Raw genomic sequence first — 15,363 nt, forward strand, 5'->3', positions numbered from 1 at the left:
TTTGTGACTTGAATCTGAAGAAAAATCAGATTTACATCTCAAAAAAGGGCGAGGCTTTGTTTTTTTCAGCAAATTTTCGTGAATCTAAAGGAGGAATTCAAAAGGAATTTTAAACCCCAAAAAAAATTGACATAAAATTCTCCCTTCCCCAGATCTAAAAATCCAAAGAAGGTAGTTTGGGGTTGGAGGAACACTGTAAAAATAGCATGGTATAGCCAGTTTTCGGACTGGTCATTCAAAAATAGCTAGTGTTTATGAAGTCAATGAAAAGTAGCTACTATTTTGCTGCAACAGAGACCGGTCCAGCATAATATACTGGAGTTCGGTGCACCTGTGTATGAACTCCAACATAATTGCTGGACCATTATACTTTGCTGACTCCAGTATAATATACTGGAGACTGGAGCATCGGTGTTTCAAACTCCAGTATATTATATTGGACAATTATACTTGCTGGAACTCTAGTATATTATGCTGGAGTTCTAGTGTACTTATGCTGGAACTCCATCATATTATGCTGGAGTTCCAGCACACTTATCTTGGAACTCCAGTATAATATGTTGGAGTTCAAACATACTTATGCTGGAACTCCAGTATAATATACTGACGTATTTTTCGGGTTTTGAACAGTGTTTTCGCTCAGATTTATCTTTACATGAAAAGTGGCTAAATTTCGATTACTTTTGAAACTGGATTATTTTTGAACGACCAGTTGTAAATCTGGCTATTTTTGAATTTCTCACGGGAACACTAATGGTGGTAGTTTACTATTATCATGTTGCTTTTTGTTTCATCTTCAAAACACTTTGATTTAAAGAATGTCGTTCCATTAGATCTCCAAAGAGGATGTCGTTAATTATTGCACTTTGGGGATGAAGATTAGGAGAAAGAAACATGGTGGCAGGTGTGAGTTAGCAAAGAAGAAGACATGTGGGTAGCTTTGATTTTTCTTTTGGCAGATGAAGACGGGGTGTTGGGGGAAGTTGACCGAGGATTCTTGTTTTTCTTTAACTTTTTTTTTCAAAAGATTTTTTTAATTAATTAATTCTAGTTAAATTCATGTATCTCTTTTTATTCATTATTGTGGCGAGTGACTTACACGTATTGTTTATATTTGGCTGCTTATGAATTTTATGTTTAAATGATACATTAGAAGTGTGATTGGAGTGTTCAAATGGAACGGACTTAAAATGTAGTATTAAAGTAAAAAGTGAGGACAACTTTAAGGGACCGCCAATGTATTTGGCCAACTAATAATAATAGTTTCAGGCAAAAAAAGGTCTATATTAAAATAAGAAAAAAGTTTATTCGAATGTCTCAACTTTAAGGGCCTCCTCTCTATAATTGAATCGGTGGTTAGCACAAAACAATGCAAAAAGTGTATGCCACGTGTCAAAAGACAAAGAGATGTAACAACTCAAGAGTGCACTCAAAAGTATCACCATAGCGGACTCCAAACGCAAATATATTATTTACATAACACAAAACTGACAACAATTTATAATTCCTTTCGATTCCGTCCCATAAATGTATTGTGTACCTACGACTCTTTCACTTTCTCTCTCCCCCCTTCGCTTTCCTCTTCATTTTCTCTCTCTCTTTCACGCACACACTGTACATTGACACTACAATTGACTCTCTTACTGATGAATCAGGTTAGTGTATTGATTTTCCTTTGTCATTTTTATGTTAGTGTTTTTACTTGTACTATGATTATGCCTATGTACGGTACATTCTGAAATTCGTTTTGATTTTGGACGACATTAATGGAGAAGATTGAAGGAATTGTGGAATTTGTGTTTGTTGAGAAAAATGTAGCTGTGAATGTAGTTTTATTTTGTGTTGCAATTTTGTGAACTCAGAAGGGCTCATGCATGTTAAAATTTCTTCTCAATTTTCGTTATTTTGGTACTCCTTTTTCTAAATTTAGAGTAAAAAGAGGTGGAGTATAAAAACTATCTATTTATTACTTAGTAGACATTTCCTATGATTTTGAAAAAAGCATTTGTGAAGCTTGTGTTTCAAGAATTGAATTGACCACTAGCGGAACCATTTACTGATACATGTAGAGTTATTTTAGCCCCTTCCCTCATGCAGTGGCAGAGTCTGGAATTTATACGAGGAGATTCAAAAGTAGCAATTTTTGAACCCCCATTGCCACTTCACCAGAATTTTTTCTTATGTCGAGCGGATTCATTACCTTATACAACCAAAAATTTCGTTTTACGCTATTTGTAAGGTGTAATTTTTATATTCAATTTGAATCCCCTTTCTTCAAGCTAGCTCCGCCACTGACCCCCATGATCAAACGATGCGACTAATGCTCAATGTTGTTGCATAAAATAGCATAGAGAAGGACCTATGAAAAGTAAATTATAGATTAATTAAAAAGCACAGAGAAGATCCTTCTTGAAGTACATTTCTTCCTTGGCATTATGGAGAGCTTGTATCTATAAGGAAGTATTGGGCTCCCAACTACAAGATTATTTAATTGTGTGTTGAAAGCGTTTCCTTTTCTGGGGATACGTGGTTCAACTTGTGTTATTTTCCTTTCCAAGACAATCCCTTTAACTTTCCTTCTTGTGAATGAGAAAAAGTTAAGGTTGAAAGCTTTCTTCCCGAGCGTTTCCCTTTCTGGGACGCGCTGCTCAATGCGTTTCCCTATTGTCCCTTCCAACACATACCGTACAACTTCCTATTGCCGAAGCCAAAGAAAAGTAAGGTTGAAAGCTCTCTTTCAAGTAGTGGTTATTAAAAGCCATTGCTTCCTGGTATAAAGCGATGAAGTGATGCGACACGAGGGGTCACTGCTTCATGGAAAAACCATGGGCTTTAGATAAATGTGCGCTTCAAAGTAGATGCAGAAGTGATCCCAATGAGAAACGGTCGATTTCAGTCAACTTTTTGAGTTTGATTAAAACCGACATTTATGTAAATTGAACATCGAAATTAGTTGTTTTAACTGAAATTTAATTATTATAGTACTATGTTCATGTATGTGCGGTATTTCTTTTCCTGAAAATAGTGTGCTTCACCTCTCGCTTTTTGCTTCAAACTCCATGGATCTTGTCGCTTCTTCGCATTAAAATACTGCTTTCAAGACCCTCTTTTGTTGGGCTGAGTAGTGGGAACACATGCTCTTCCAAATCATATGCTTGGAAATGTTGTATCTAATGTTACTTAATAAGTTGATTGCTTTGGTCAGAAAGACTTTGCAATTCGCTAGGGATAAAAGAAACCTTGATAAAGATAATGACTTTTTCCCGTTAGATAGATAAACATGAAATGCATAAAATTGCAAACTACTAAAATATTATTGCAATCACACTTTTTTTAGTTGTACAGGATTTGAAGACAACAACTGTTGTTAAAAGGTAAAACAGAAGGACAATAATTTGGTTCGCTAATTTATCCAAAAGAAAACTTGCTAATTACCATCAAAATTTGCTGTCTTCCCATTTTGAAAATGACATAACAGAGGTCGTGATTGGTAGTGTTATTAGTGAATCGGGGTTATGTTCATTTTTAAGTTTCTCAAGACAGTTAAGGAAACATTGTGTTTTCAAAATGTTCCAGAATAACCCCACATCTTAAATACTGCCAATGGATGTCAACTTGCCTGCACAATGTCCCCGACACAAATTTTTGCTCTGTGGTGACTGTTTGTTGTGAGAAATAACGAACAGGAGAAGAGATTAAAATAAATTTAAACTGCTATCTTAGACCTAATTGCTTTTATAGGCACATATTAGGCATTTACCTGATTTGGGATATAAGTACTTAATGTCCCACATTGAGGAAATGTGTATTTTGTTTAATAGCCTCTTTATATCGGTACAGGGAATGAGTTGTCATTTCCTTACATGGTCTTGGAACCCCCCCCCCCCCCAAAGCTAGCTTTTCTGGTTGAGTTACGCACAACTTTGGTTGAGGGAATGTATTGTTGTCTATGGTTTTGTACATGAGCTAGCTTGTGGATGACTAGGCCTAAGTTTTTTTTTTTTTTACACATTTAATCTACTATATTTATGCATATGTACCAAGTCTAACTGTCTAACATTTGTGCATCTGTGCCTGCAGAATATAGCATATCGGAGTGGTTTTGCTTCTCTAGGGGTCTGGTTTGATGAATCAGGTACTACTAGCTAACTGTCATGTATTTTCAACAATATATTGATTTGTATCTGATGCTTTGTGCCGGTGCAAAATGTTAATTGGTTCATTGTTTGAGTCTCAACTCTCAAGCTACTTGTTACTTCATATGAACTAGTTTGTTCCTTGTTAATACTTTGTTTTTCCTTTTCGTCTTGCTTGATGTGATTTAGATTATTTTTCCTGTTTATGATTGATGTGCATATACTTTATACACTTTTCTTGTTATCTTGCATTACTAATTTATTCTGATCTAAGGAAGTCATTGTCGTGTTCTTGTTAATTCCAGATGAATATGAAATCTTGATACATTGATTGTTCTGTTTTGGGTAATGGCTGCCGGAGTTATTCTATTTTGACGGTAACTTAGATTGACCAAGGAGGTAAGTTTGACACCCAAGCCTGCATTGGTGCTCTAATAGGTTGTTCAGGTGCCACAATGTGTGTGTTCCGAGCTAATATAAGCAGAGAGTAATTATTCTGTTGTAATGGTCTATAGCGAGTAATTATTCAGTTGTATTGGTCTATAGCTGAGCCCATTACATCAAATACTTAATAAACAAAGAGACCGAATAGCATGCCTAGTCAAGTATTTTCTATCAAGCTTTTAAATGTCTGATGATAGTATCAGCTATTTTCTGATTTTAGGTTGGCTAATTTGTTACTTTACTGTAAGCTTAATTTTATGAAGTGTGAAATCTGTTCCATTGTCCTTTGATGCAAGTCGCCAGAGATAAACTTCATTCTTCAAACGTGGACAAATTGTGACCCTTGAAAAAATTACTTGAATTCAACTTGAATTAATCCTGCAGCATGATTCCAATTCTCTTCCACCATAAAAAGGTCTAATCTTTATGCAGTGTGACTGTCTTTTACAGAGATCAGCATATATTAAAGAGGATTGCTCATGACATGTCTTACTTGATGATTTCTTTTTATGTTTTTACGCTAAATTGGTAATGTAATGACTGATTTTTAGCTCATAGAAGATGAACTTGCTATTCATGCTTTGCAAGATGATATAATTTACGCTGTATGTTGCTTTTTAGAAACCCGTGATGTTCATGCTTCTGTCTCTGGTGTCTTGTGTTTTGATGAGAAGAGGGTATTAAAGGGCATGGAAAGGAAAGGTGTCTTGTACAATATAGGTACGTCGTCTTATTATTTCTTTAGTTCTGCGGAAGATAGTTGCTTTGGCATATAGTATATTATAATATATAATGTAGCCCTTTTTCTTAGTGTTATGTGTGTTCCTTATCTATAATCATGCTATGATCGTTTCTAATAGTTCACTTTTGTGGTTTCAGACTCCAGTATTGCAGCTAAACGGGAAGATGAAATTAACCAAGAAGTATGTGACCATCCCTTTGGTAAATTGCTTTTATAGATCGTGGAATACGTCTAATCTAGTTAAAAACGTTTTATGCATTTAGAAATTCGCCCTCTCTTTTAACACTTTTTTGCCCATGTATGCTTTTCTTTTCCTAGTTTATCAGGAATTTGATACGTCGGTCACAATTTTATGTCATTGTTGTCGCGCATTTTTACATTTTTGAAGAACTGTTTTCCCCTATTTTTCTTTTGGAAGAGCCTGTATCTTGTTGCCACTGGCCCTTGCGGATTTCTCGGTTATCGCAAAAAAATAAAAATCTGTATCTTATTTTGTTTTACCTCTGTAATATCTCATAAAGTTTGTCCATCTGTTTCTTCCTTTTATGTATATGAAGTTTGAAAATTACATTTTAGTTGATTAAAAATGTATGGAAGAAGTATGTCTCGTAGTCTTGTTTAGCAGTTTTCCTACCTCTCTTCTAGATATAGGTTTCCTGATGATATTTTATAATGGATTTCTGAAAGTTATGGAAGTGTACGGAATATCATCTTCCATTGCACCTTGTAGCATGTATTTTGTCAAATGCGTAGATAAGCCGAAAAGTGCTTATAGATTAAACTGACCTCCACAATTATGCTGCAGTTAGACATCAAGGAATTGTTCTTTATATTGCTTTGACATTTTGTTGTACATCAAATTTGCTTTGCCCCTAAGTTGATTTCTCCTCTGTCTCTGGAATCCATAAGTTGTTTCCCACTAATTTTTTGGTTGTGGGATTCCCTTTCCTGTGCATGTTGGCTGTTCTGCTGGTTTTCTGTTTTTTTTTTTTTTGGGGGGGGGGGAGGGTTGGGATTGGGGGTGATGCAGTTTGAGGGAGGTACTTCAGATACCAACGTATGCATTTTTCCTTCTGCATTATTTTACCCATTTAGGATACAGAAAAATTGTTCTTTCAATCATTATTATCTTGAGATCTTTGTCTTCACTGAATTACCTGGTAACTGTGCCAGGTGCTTGATCTAAAGCGAAGTCACTTTGAAGCTGGAAAAATTCAAGCACAAGATGACCTCTCCACACCATGTGATGATTATCTTTTAGGTAAACTTCTTTGTGTAAGTAATGATGTTTTTATGACAGAATATTGTATATCAAGAAGATCTACATGTGTTTTCTGGTCTTCTTGGAAACAGATATTGAATTTGCTGAAAGCATCACAGATCTGGATTATGGTTCAAGTAGAGGATTGCTGGACCCTATTTTAGAAAGCCAGATTTCACTATCACCTGGATTAGTTGTGCAAGAATCTCAAAGCCAGAATGCTATGTTTGGCCTTACCAATTCGGAGTTGCATGACCTCTCTCGTGATAAATGTGAAAGTCAGATACTGGTTGAATACAATGCTGTCAAATTCCCTACTGCGTTCACTCCAGGAGATATTAGCAATGTGGATGATGTGGCAGGCTTCTTTGCTGAAGCTGCATCTTCTGAGAAGATAAATGACAGCGTGATTGACCATTCTGTTCTAACGTCTAAAGGAATTTCTTTTATGTCTAATGCTATGCGAAATGAGGGGCAAGATGTAAACCGTGAAATCTTTGATATGCATGAATCTTCAGCAATAAGCCTTCCAGTCACTTCTCAAGCAATGAACATTGACATACCTCTCACTCAAAAGCGTCTGCGCAAGCCCACACGAAGATATATTGATGAATCCTCAGATCTTAATGCTAAACGTTCTAGGAAACGAGAAGAAGTTTCTACTTGTGCATCGGCATCAAAGGATAAGCTTCCTAGAGTCAGATGTCAGAAGAAATCTCGTGCAGAATTTACGGAAATGGAATTGTTTCCCGAAGAGTCTTCTTGTAAAGCTATTCAAGTGCCTTTTGCTTCTCTAGTGAATGAAGAATGTGATAAGAGGCATACATCCAATGCGATACAGGTATACACCAAAAAATGTTAAACAGAATGTTCAATTTCATTTTTGTAATCCTTTCTGATCTGCTCGGTGTTCATGTGTTAGCACATTAAAGGTGCTATTATGCTAGTAGTATTATTTGGGGTCGTGCAAGTGAGTTCACAAATAACAAATAAGCAACATATGAGCCATTAAGTGACTCTTAAATCACTTTGCTAGGTGGCACCTTGAAAGGGATTCTTGGCTAAGCCATAAAAGGCTCTCAAACTCACAAAAATATGGAAAGGACCTGAAACAGATTCACTGCCAACAGCAATTAACTCAATTAGTTGAATCATTCTAGGTAAAACATTCAGTTCAAAACAATTCAATCAATGATCAAATATCGATATGTACCTTAAGAGTTTTATCAACTTGACAAATAATCTTAGTTATATGATAAATTTGAAAACATTATTGAATTGAATTCTTTTCTAATTAGTTAATTCAAAAACTTAATTACCTCTTTGTTGGCAATCTGTTCAAAACCCAACGAGTCAGTGTAACACTGTGCTTGCTTGAACTTTTTAGGTGGTGGGTGGTAGGTTCAGGTACTTTTTGAAATCAAAGGGTGATCTTATATACCTTTGTCTTATTGAGCATATCGTGATACCCTCCATACTTTTATGGATCCTTGGTATCTTTTTGGTACTAACATCTTCTAGAGTCTTCAGATATCATTTTCCTTGACAGTTAAAGTTGATCTCTTTGAAGGTTATGAAAGCTCACAAGGAGGTTACAGTTGTGAATCCTAAAGATGATCCTATTGCACCGAAGAAGTTGGATCAAGATGGTGCACGGAGGAAACATCACAGGCTCTGGACTGTTTCAGAGGTCAGAAAGTTGATTGATGGTGTTGCCCAATATGGAGTTGGAAGATGGAGTCATATAAAGAAGCTTTATTTCTCATCTTCTGCTCATAGAACACCTGTGGATCTCAAGGTAAGCACAATGGTTACTCTCAGGCGTTCTTCAACCAGTAAAAAAAAAAAAGGTCGTAGCATCATCTAGTGTTTGAATGTTAATATACCTAAAGTTGGCACTCTGTGGCTTAAACTTCTCGCAGGATAAATGGAGAAATCTTCTTAAAGCATGCTATCTTCAGAAACAAAGCAAAATAACGGTTAGTTTTCATATTCTAAATTTGATTAATGCTTGCTATGAATCATGAGTCACTCAGGAGTCACTAATTAACTTAATGCAACAGTTTTTGTCTGTTTTTATTTTTTCTGTCTGTATAGTCATCGTGATATCTATTTTGAAGATTTTATTTGTGCTTGTGCACTGGAGTCATAGTATACTAAATTATGTTGGTGAAATCAGATTGTTGTATAGTGGAGTGTTATTGAATATGCATGAGTTGTACTTGCCCCCGGGGCTTTGGTCTAGTGGTAAGAGCGCAATACATGGTGTGGGTTAGGCTCACATCATGGGTTTGAACACCGTCGCGGACAAAAGCTTGGTATTTAAGTGGAGAAGGGTAGAGGGGTGGGCCCATTATCGAGTTTCAAACCTTTCGTCATTGGCCTCGGGCATTTCTTGGTGATTAAAAAAAATAGCACGAGTCATTACTCATCAAGATAGGAGGAAGATCAACTGTCAAGAATCTACACCCATATGCTGAGTTTGGTATACTTTTTACTCGAGCCACTACATTTGATGATTGATTAGACACACGGAAAGTTTGACGTTGTTTAGACATCCCCTTGTTTCAGAGAACTTATTTTTCTCATGATTGATTGGATTGTCCATTGATGCAGGAAAAGGGGAAACATAACTTGTCTTGGCGACCTCTGCCAAAGTCTGTCCTGCATCGAGTCAGTGAACTGGCAAACATGCATCCATATCCAAGAAACGGGAGGTGCAAGAGCCGTTCTCCATGCTCTTCATCCTTTCCCGTGCATACTAACAGGAGTAACATCCAGTGACGACCCCCAACTGTTCATCCAAAGATTCGTTGATTTTTCTTTTACCAACTTATTCAGCTGCACTTCCTCTCCTATGCAAAAGTGCAGGAATAACATCCAGTGGCCACCCCAAATGTCCATGCAAACATTGGTTGAGCTCTCTTATACCAACTTACTGCATCGTTCGTGTATAGAGCAGCTTCGTTTCAAGTAAAAAGGTTTTATGTACAATCTTTCTTACCTCTAGAAATGCATTTGTCTCATCTGTAACCTTTTTGAACTTTGAATTGATACGAGGACTTCATGTTTCATTTCAGCATTTTGTGCATAAGGTAGTTCATCGATTAGTTTGTGCTGCTGTGCTGAGTTCTCATTTACTTCTTCAAATTGTGCAAGAATTGAAACATACGGAAATTGATTTGGGTCAGATTCTTTGCCATGTGCTTCACAGCAAAGTGGGAACTTGGAACTGGCAAATAACTAGTCTTGTTTTTCTTATTCAAGACTCCAGGCTAGCCAAAGCTAAGTCTTATCAATCTACACTTCATTTCTTACAACTTACATGCAATCCAATTACAACAGTTGCCCTATGCTACTCATAATCTGGAGTATGCCGATGATGAGAAGCCAACTAAGGCCATCTCTCCGACTAATCCGGTTTTGCATCGCATAGGCCCTTAAGGAGATCAAGCGCGCTTGGCCCTTTGGGGTGGGGGGTGGAGGGGGGTCAAGCGCGCTTCCTACTAAAAGGTTCTTCAATCTGGCTACATATACTAATACTAAAGGTAGTCAAGATCTCACAAAACATGAAAAGAGGAACACACACTAGTAGAAACAATTGTAAGGCATACACGTACAAAGTTCAAGCCCTTCAATTATCACCATTGTCACCGCCGCCACCACCACCAGCTCCTCCAGTAGAGTTGTTTCCCCTCTGGTTATAGTACTCTCTTGGTATATTATGATGGTTGTCTATCTCGCGATTTGGGAACGTATACTCTTTCTTTACACCAATTCCCACTCCATTGTTCATTAGATGTTCTTCATATCCTCCTCTTCCTATCAAGGCTTTTCGTGGAGACGCCAACCCGGAGCAAGAAGAAACCATGACTATAATCATCACAAACACTATAAGTTTCTGCATGTTGAAACACAATAGCTTCATATTAGTCAAAGATAACAAGATACAACACCCCAAAAAATGAAAAGAAGAAATATGGCTTGAAGGAATTATGATTTTGCTATTTGTACTGAGAGAAATTAGCTCTAGAAATTTAGGTTTCAAGTTTTTTAGGTTATATAAATGAGGTGAGACGTAATGTGGGTTTTATGGGTTTTCCACCATAAAAGAAAATGATCGTGATTAAGCGAGTTTGAAGATATTAAACTCTTACTTGTTTTCCGATAGGATAGAGCAGTGGTAAAGTTATCTCCATACATGTGACCTATGAGTCACGGGTTTAAACCATGGAAGCCATTAATAATTGCATTATGGTAGGCTATCCACCTCACACTCCTTGGATACAGCTTTTCCCCAAGATACTTTGTGTACCCGACTGTTTTTTTTTATTTATTTTTTCCAATAGATTAAAGAAAATATTTTTTTCCGACAAGATGAAGCAGCCTAAACAGGGAAATCCCACATGATAAAGTGGAATTGGTGATACTTTAGTAAAGTCAACCGAAGCATCCTTAATTTCCATTATTAGCTGCATTTACTCTTTAACTTAAAGGCTAGAGCACAAAATTTAAGGAAATTGACAAAAGAAAATTGTTTTAGTTTGGCCAACCCAAATATAAAAATTTACTTTTCTTTATAGTTGAAGAAATGTGGTCTCAGACAAGGATTACATTATCTACAGTTTTTGGCACTTACACACACATGTTTTTAGAATTTTTAAAATATATCATGAGTATATGGTGATGAGTGCATAACGTGAAAGAATTTGAGCGTCCAACTTAAAACCTTTAGACAATGAGGTAACATTCTCTTAGGGGTCGTTTGGATAAGAATAATGTTGTATAGAGTGTATTAGCAATGCTAATATTAGTAATGCTGAGATTAGTTATGTTACTATTTGGTTTGGTATATTAGAGCATTGCATAATTTCCAAAAAAATATTGGTTGTTTACAAAAATACCCTCCACATTCTTTAACTTTGTACACTTTGAGGGATTTAAGGGGCAATATAATTATGTCAATGCTAATGCAAGTATCAAAAATCCTTGCATTGCTAATACCATGTTTTGCTATGTATTAATTATACATAGGATAATACCAAATACGATGTATAATTAATAGGTTAAAAAATGTACCAAACAAAAAATTAATAATATATAAAGCTAATGCTTGCATTATTTTTTCTAATACTTCCTACCAAATGATCCCTTAATACATACATCTCCCCATGAATTAAATCCTTGTAACTTAATCACGTAAGCTAAACACTATTTAATTTGACACTACATGAAAACCAAACTTGTTTTTATCATAACATTTTTTCTGATATTTTTAAGTCCACAGACACTGAATAAGCCATTCTGTATTATACAGTTTCACCTTCTACTATTTTGTGTAATGAACAACTTATACAAATATTTGACTTATTAAAATGAACCAATCACTGTCAGCAAACCTTGTGGGAATTGTGGAAACATATCTCACCAGATACTAAAGTTCCTAACCCACCGTCTTATATTATAATATTTACACATTCATCAATGTGATTTAAAATTTAAGACCCAATTACCATAAGCAAATCCTCTGATAACCTATTTTTACCATATGTTACAAAAATTTTGCAGCGTGTATATAACTGACACATGTATAGTATATATGGGTAGAGTTTAAGTTATATATATATATATATACCATTTGTATAAATAATTTTTATATCAGGTTACCGACCTTTATCTGTTATAGTAGGTAATTAATAGGTAACCCAAGCATATTTTTTGTGCTAAATTTTGATGCATTTTAAAGAATCCGTACACAGTATTCAAAACCATATTATAGTCGTTCAACATGAGTATGTCAAAGCAAATGAAGGATCCTTATGCATATAAAGTTCAGATTAAGATAGGATCTCAATCAATTTACAGGGTTTTCATCAGCTTTAATCCTAAGTTATAATTCATTCTCATTTCTCAATTAAATTAATCAAAACTTTGGGATTGAAGAAGTTTTAATTTGTGTATTTCCACCCTCCACCCCTCACCGCACGCTCAGCCCAACCCCAACCCTACCCCACCCCCCTTTTACGTATTTTGTCTTCATAGTGTTTGTCTAAATAATATATTTTTTGAAAAATATTTTTTACTATCTAACCTAACACTAGAAAAAAAGTAAGAAAATTCTTTATTTTCTAAAATATATTTTCCAGGTATTTTCCTGCATACAAAATACACCCATAATCAAACGTGTAAATTCCTCCCTTTTTTAATTAGCATTTTAATTTTGTGACCATAAAATCGCCATAAATAGAAAGGAGGTTGAGAGTCGAGGGACTTGGTTGAGAATCTGGAATAATTTTCATTTATTATTAGATCATGCACACGAATGGATTGTCATGACAAAGAGTTGGCGAAGAAAATGATGAATAAATTGCAAAATAACATTCTTTGAATCTCTACTGATTTTCATGGGAACAATATGGATTGTCTCCTACCACACTGATAGCGGTTGAAATGGAAGAATGGGCACCTTCCAAATTTTTTGATTATAGTGTTGGTTAATTTTGTGGTATCCATGGTACAAATTGAAGGGAGTCTTGGAACAACGATAAAGTTAGGTCATCGGTTCGAGTTATAGAAGCAATCACTAATTTTTGTATTAGGGTAGGTTGTCTACATCACATTCGTTGAGGTGCGACCCTTTCTCAAAATGAGGGTGAATACAGAGTGCCTTGTGCACCGGTAGAGAGCGAAAGCTCTAGAATTATCCTCACTTAACCACCCCCAACGTAAAAATCGCACGGGGCACCTATTTGGTCGCACCTATTTAACCTATACCCATTTTTTTTAAAAACTTTTAACTTGTACCCACTTTTTAAACAACTTCAGCTCCCTTTCTCCTCCCCTTCAGTACCTCACCAAAAGAAAGCAAGGTTGTGTTTTAACATTTATAAATAACGATGGAATAGTAGTATCAACAAAGTGAAAAAAAAATGCAGTTCTTTATCTGCATAAATACTAAAGGGGAACTAGATTTTGATAAGAGTTGGTAACCAAGTTCTTTGTGCATTTAATCTTTCTCTTTCTGATGTTTTTTTTTATCTACAGATATTTCTCTACTGGACCAAATGGTGATATATGATAATGAGAAACAACGAGTTGGATGGCTTACAGCAAACTGCAACAGGCTACTACTACCAGATAAATTACTCATAAGCATGAACAAATACTTTATGACTAAAAATCTCAACGAGAATCACCAAAGTTATAGAAGCTATCTAACGAAATATCAATTTGAAGCTAGCTTAGAAATATCAAGCTAGCTTAGAGCTGAAGTTTTTCAGTTACAACACAAAAACTTCAGCTCTAGAGCTGAAGTTTCCAGTTACAACTTTCCAGTTACACCACAAAAACTTCAGCTCTAGAGCTGAAGTTCGCTAGTTACAAAACAAAAACTTCAGTTCTAGAGCTGAACTTCAGGTCCGGCTACTAGAATGCTGAAGTTTTGCGTGATTGCCTTTGCTACTTTAGCCCCGTGTGCTGAAGTTATGCGAAAAAGCAGGTACGCTTGCAATTTTTTTTGTAAAGCGGACACAAATTAAAATGTAACACAAAAAACGAATATAGCTGCAAATGCCCCACCCCAACCCACAAAAAAAGAAAGAAAAAGACTATGTCAACTAATTAAGTTAAATTTATCGTTTTCTCTTACAAGTCAACTCATCTAACTGAAATAAATACAAATATATACTACCATGTGCAAACCAGACAACCTTCTCTAAACACCTTATAACCAAAAGTGCAAATTCCTAAGAATTGAAAATTTGAGACTATAATAAGGGGAAAAAATAAAAAGCAGCAGGATGTACAAAATATGCCGCATTCGTGTAGGGTCTAGAGAAAAGCTGCAATCTAAAGGATGTAATATAGACAATTTATCCTAACACAAGTATTTTCACGGCTCAAACCGTGACTTATAAATTATACGGAAATAATTTTACCGTTAGTTCCAAGATTTTCCTCTTTTGACACTAATAAAACCACCATAAACAGGATGGAGTTTGAGACTTGGTTGAGAATCTGGAATGATTGTTATTCATTATTAGATCATGCACACGAATGGAGAAAGTTCTTTTGATAAAAAGTTGGTGAGAAAAATGATGAATAAAATGCAAAAAAATTCGTTGAATCTCAATTGATTTTCACAGGAACATGGATTGTCTCCAACCTCATTGAGGGGAAAATCAAGAATGGGCACCTTCCAATTTTATTTTAAAAATAATAATAGTTGGTTATCTTTGTAGTATCAATTGTTTCACTTATTTAATATCTCAAACTGATTATCTAATATTAGATTTTTGTTTAGCTTGTGATTTTTTACATTGTACAATTTAGAAAATACAGTCCAAGCTAGTTTTCAAGTACAGTCAAACCTCAATTTATAACAGTCATTCATTATAAAAGTTATATTTTTTCAAACCGATTTTTATATTATATTAAAATATATATGCTCTATAACAACACTTCACTCCAACAGCAAAAAAATATTGAAACAAATGAGACTATTATAAACAATTTTGACGGTAATACATTGATGTAACTTTTTAGTTATACATTTGTGAGTTAATAAGTGATAGGAGTCTCTTATATGCGTTAGTTTGTTGTTTTCGTGGGTTCATGTACATCTTTTCTTACCAAAATAATAATAATAATTAAGTCACATGGTTTACTAGAAGTTATATATTGCACTTTGAATATAATACCTAATTAAATTAAGGAAATGCTGGAGTTAATTGAGATACTAATAGCAAGTTAGCAACTACAACATTAGCAAAGTGCAACTT

The 15,363-nt window shown here is 35.2% G+C and overlaps 1 protein-coding gene across 5 annotated transcripts; it reads left to right on the forward strand.

Annotated features, from left to right (window-relative positions):
* Positions 1-1,499: 1,499 nt before the first annotated feature.
* Positions 1,500-9,783, forward strand: LOC107779884 (uncharacterized). Of its 5 annotated transcripts, none has more exons than XR_012695378.1 (10): positions 1,500-1,655; positions 4,081-4,135; positions 5,202-5,300; positions 5,460-5,503; positions 6,496-6,583; positions 6,676-7,424; positions 8,154-8,381; positions 8,506-8,562; positions 8,763-9,068; positions 9,200-9,338. XR_012695378.1 is itself a non-coding variant. In XM_016600387.2 (10 exons), the coding sequence occupies exons 4-10, from the start codon at positions 5,270-5,272 to the stop codon at positions 9,365-9,367; spliced, it is 1,365 nt and encodes a 454-aa protein (XP_016455873.1). In that variant the 5' UTR covers positions 1,541-1,655; positions 4,081-4,135; positions 4,442-4,535; positions 5,202-5,269; the 3' UTR covers positions 9,368-9,783. The 5 variants fall into 5 exon arrangements, 4 of the variants coding, with proteins under 4 accessions (XP_016455872.1, XP_075078700.1, XP_075078699.1 ...); XM_016600387.2 differs by lacking the exon at positions 8,763-9,068 and adding an exon at positions 4,442-4,535 and having other exon boundaries at positions 1,541-1,655; positions 9,200-9,783; XM_016600386.2 differs by lacking the exon at positions 8,763-9,068 and having other exon boundaries at positions 9,200-9,783.
* Positions 9,784-15,363: the final 5,580 nt, after the last annotated feature.

The sequence above is a fragment of the Nicotiana tabacum genome, chromosome 10 (genome assembly GCF_000715075.1).
Source record: "Nicotiana tabacum cultivar K326 chromosome 10, ASM71507v2, whole genome shotgun sequence".
Lineage (NCBI taxonomy): Eukaryota > Viridiplantae > Streptophyta > Magnoliopsida > Solanales > Solanaceae > Nicotiana > Nicotiana tabacum.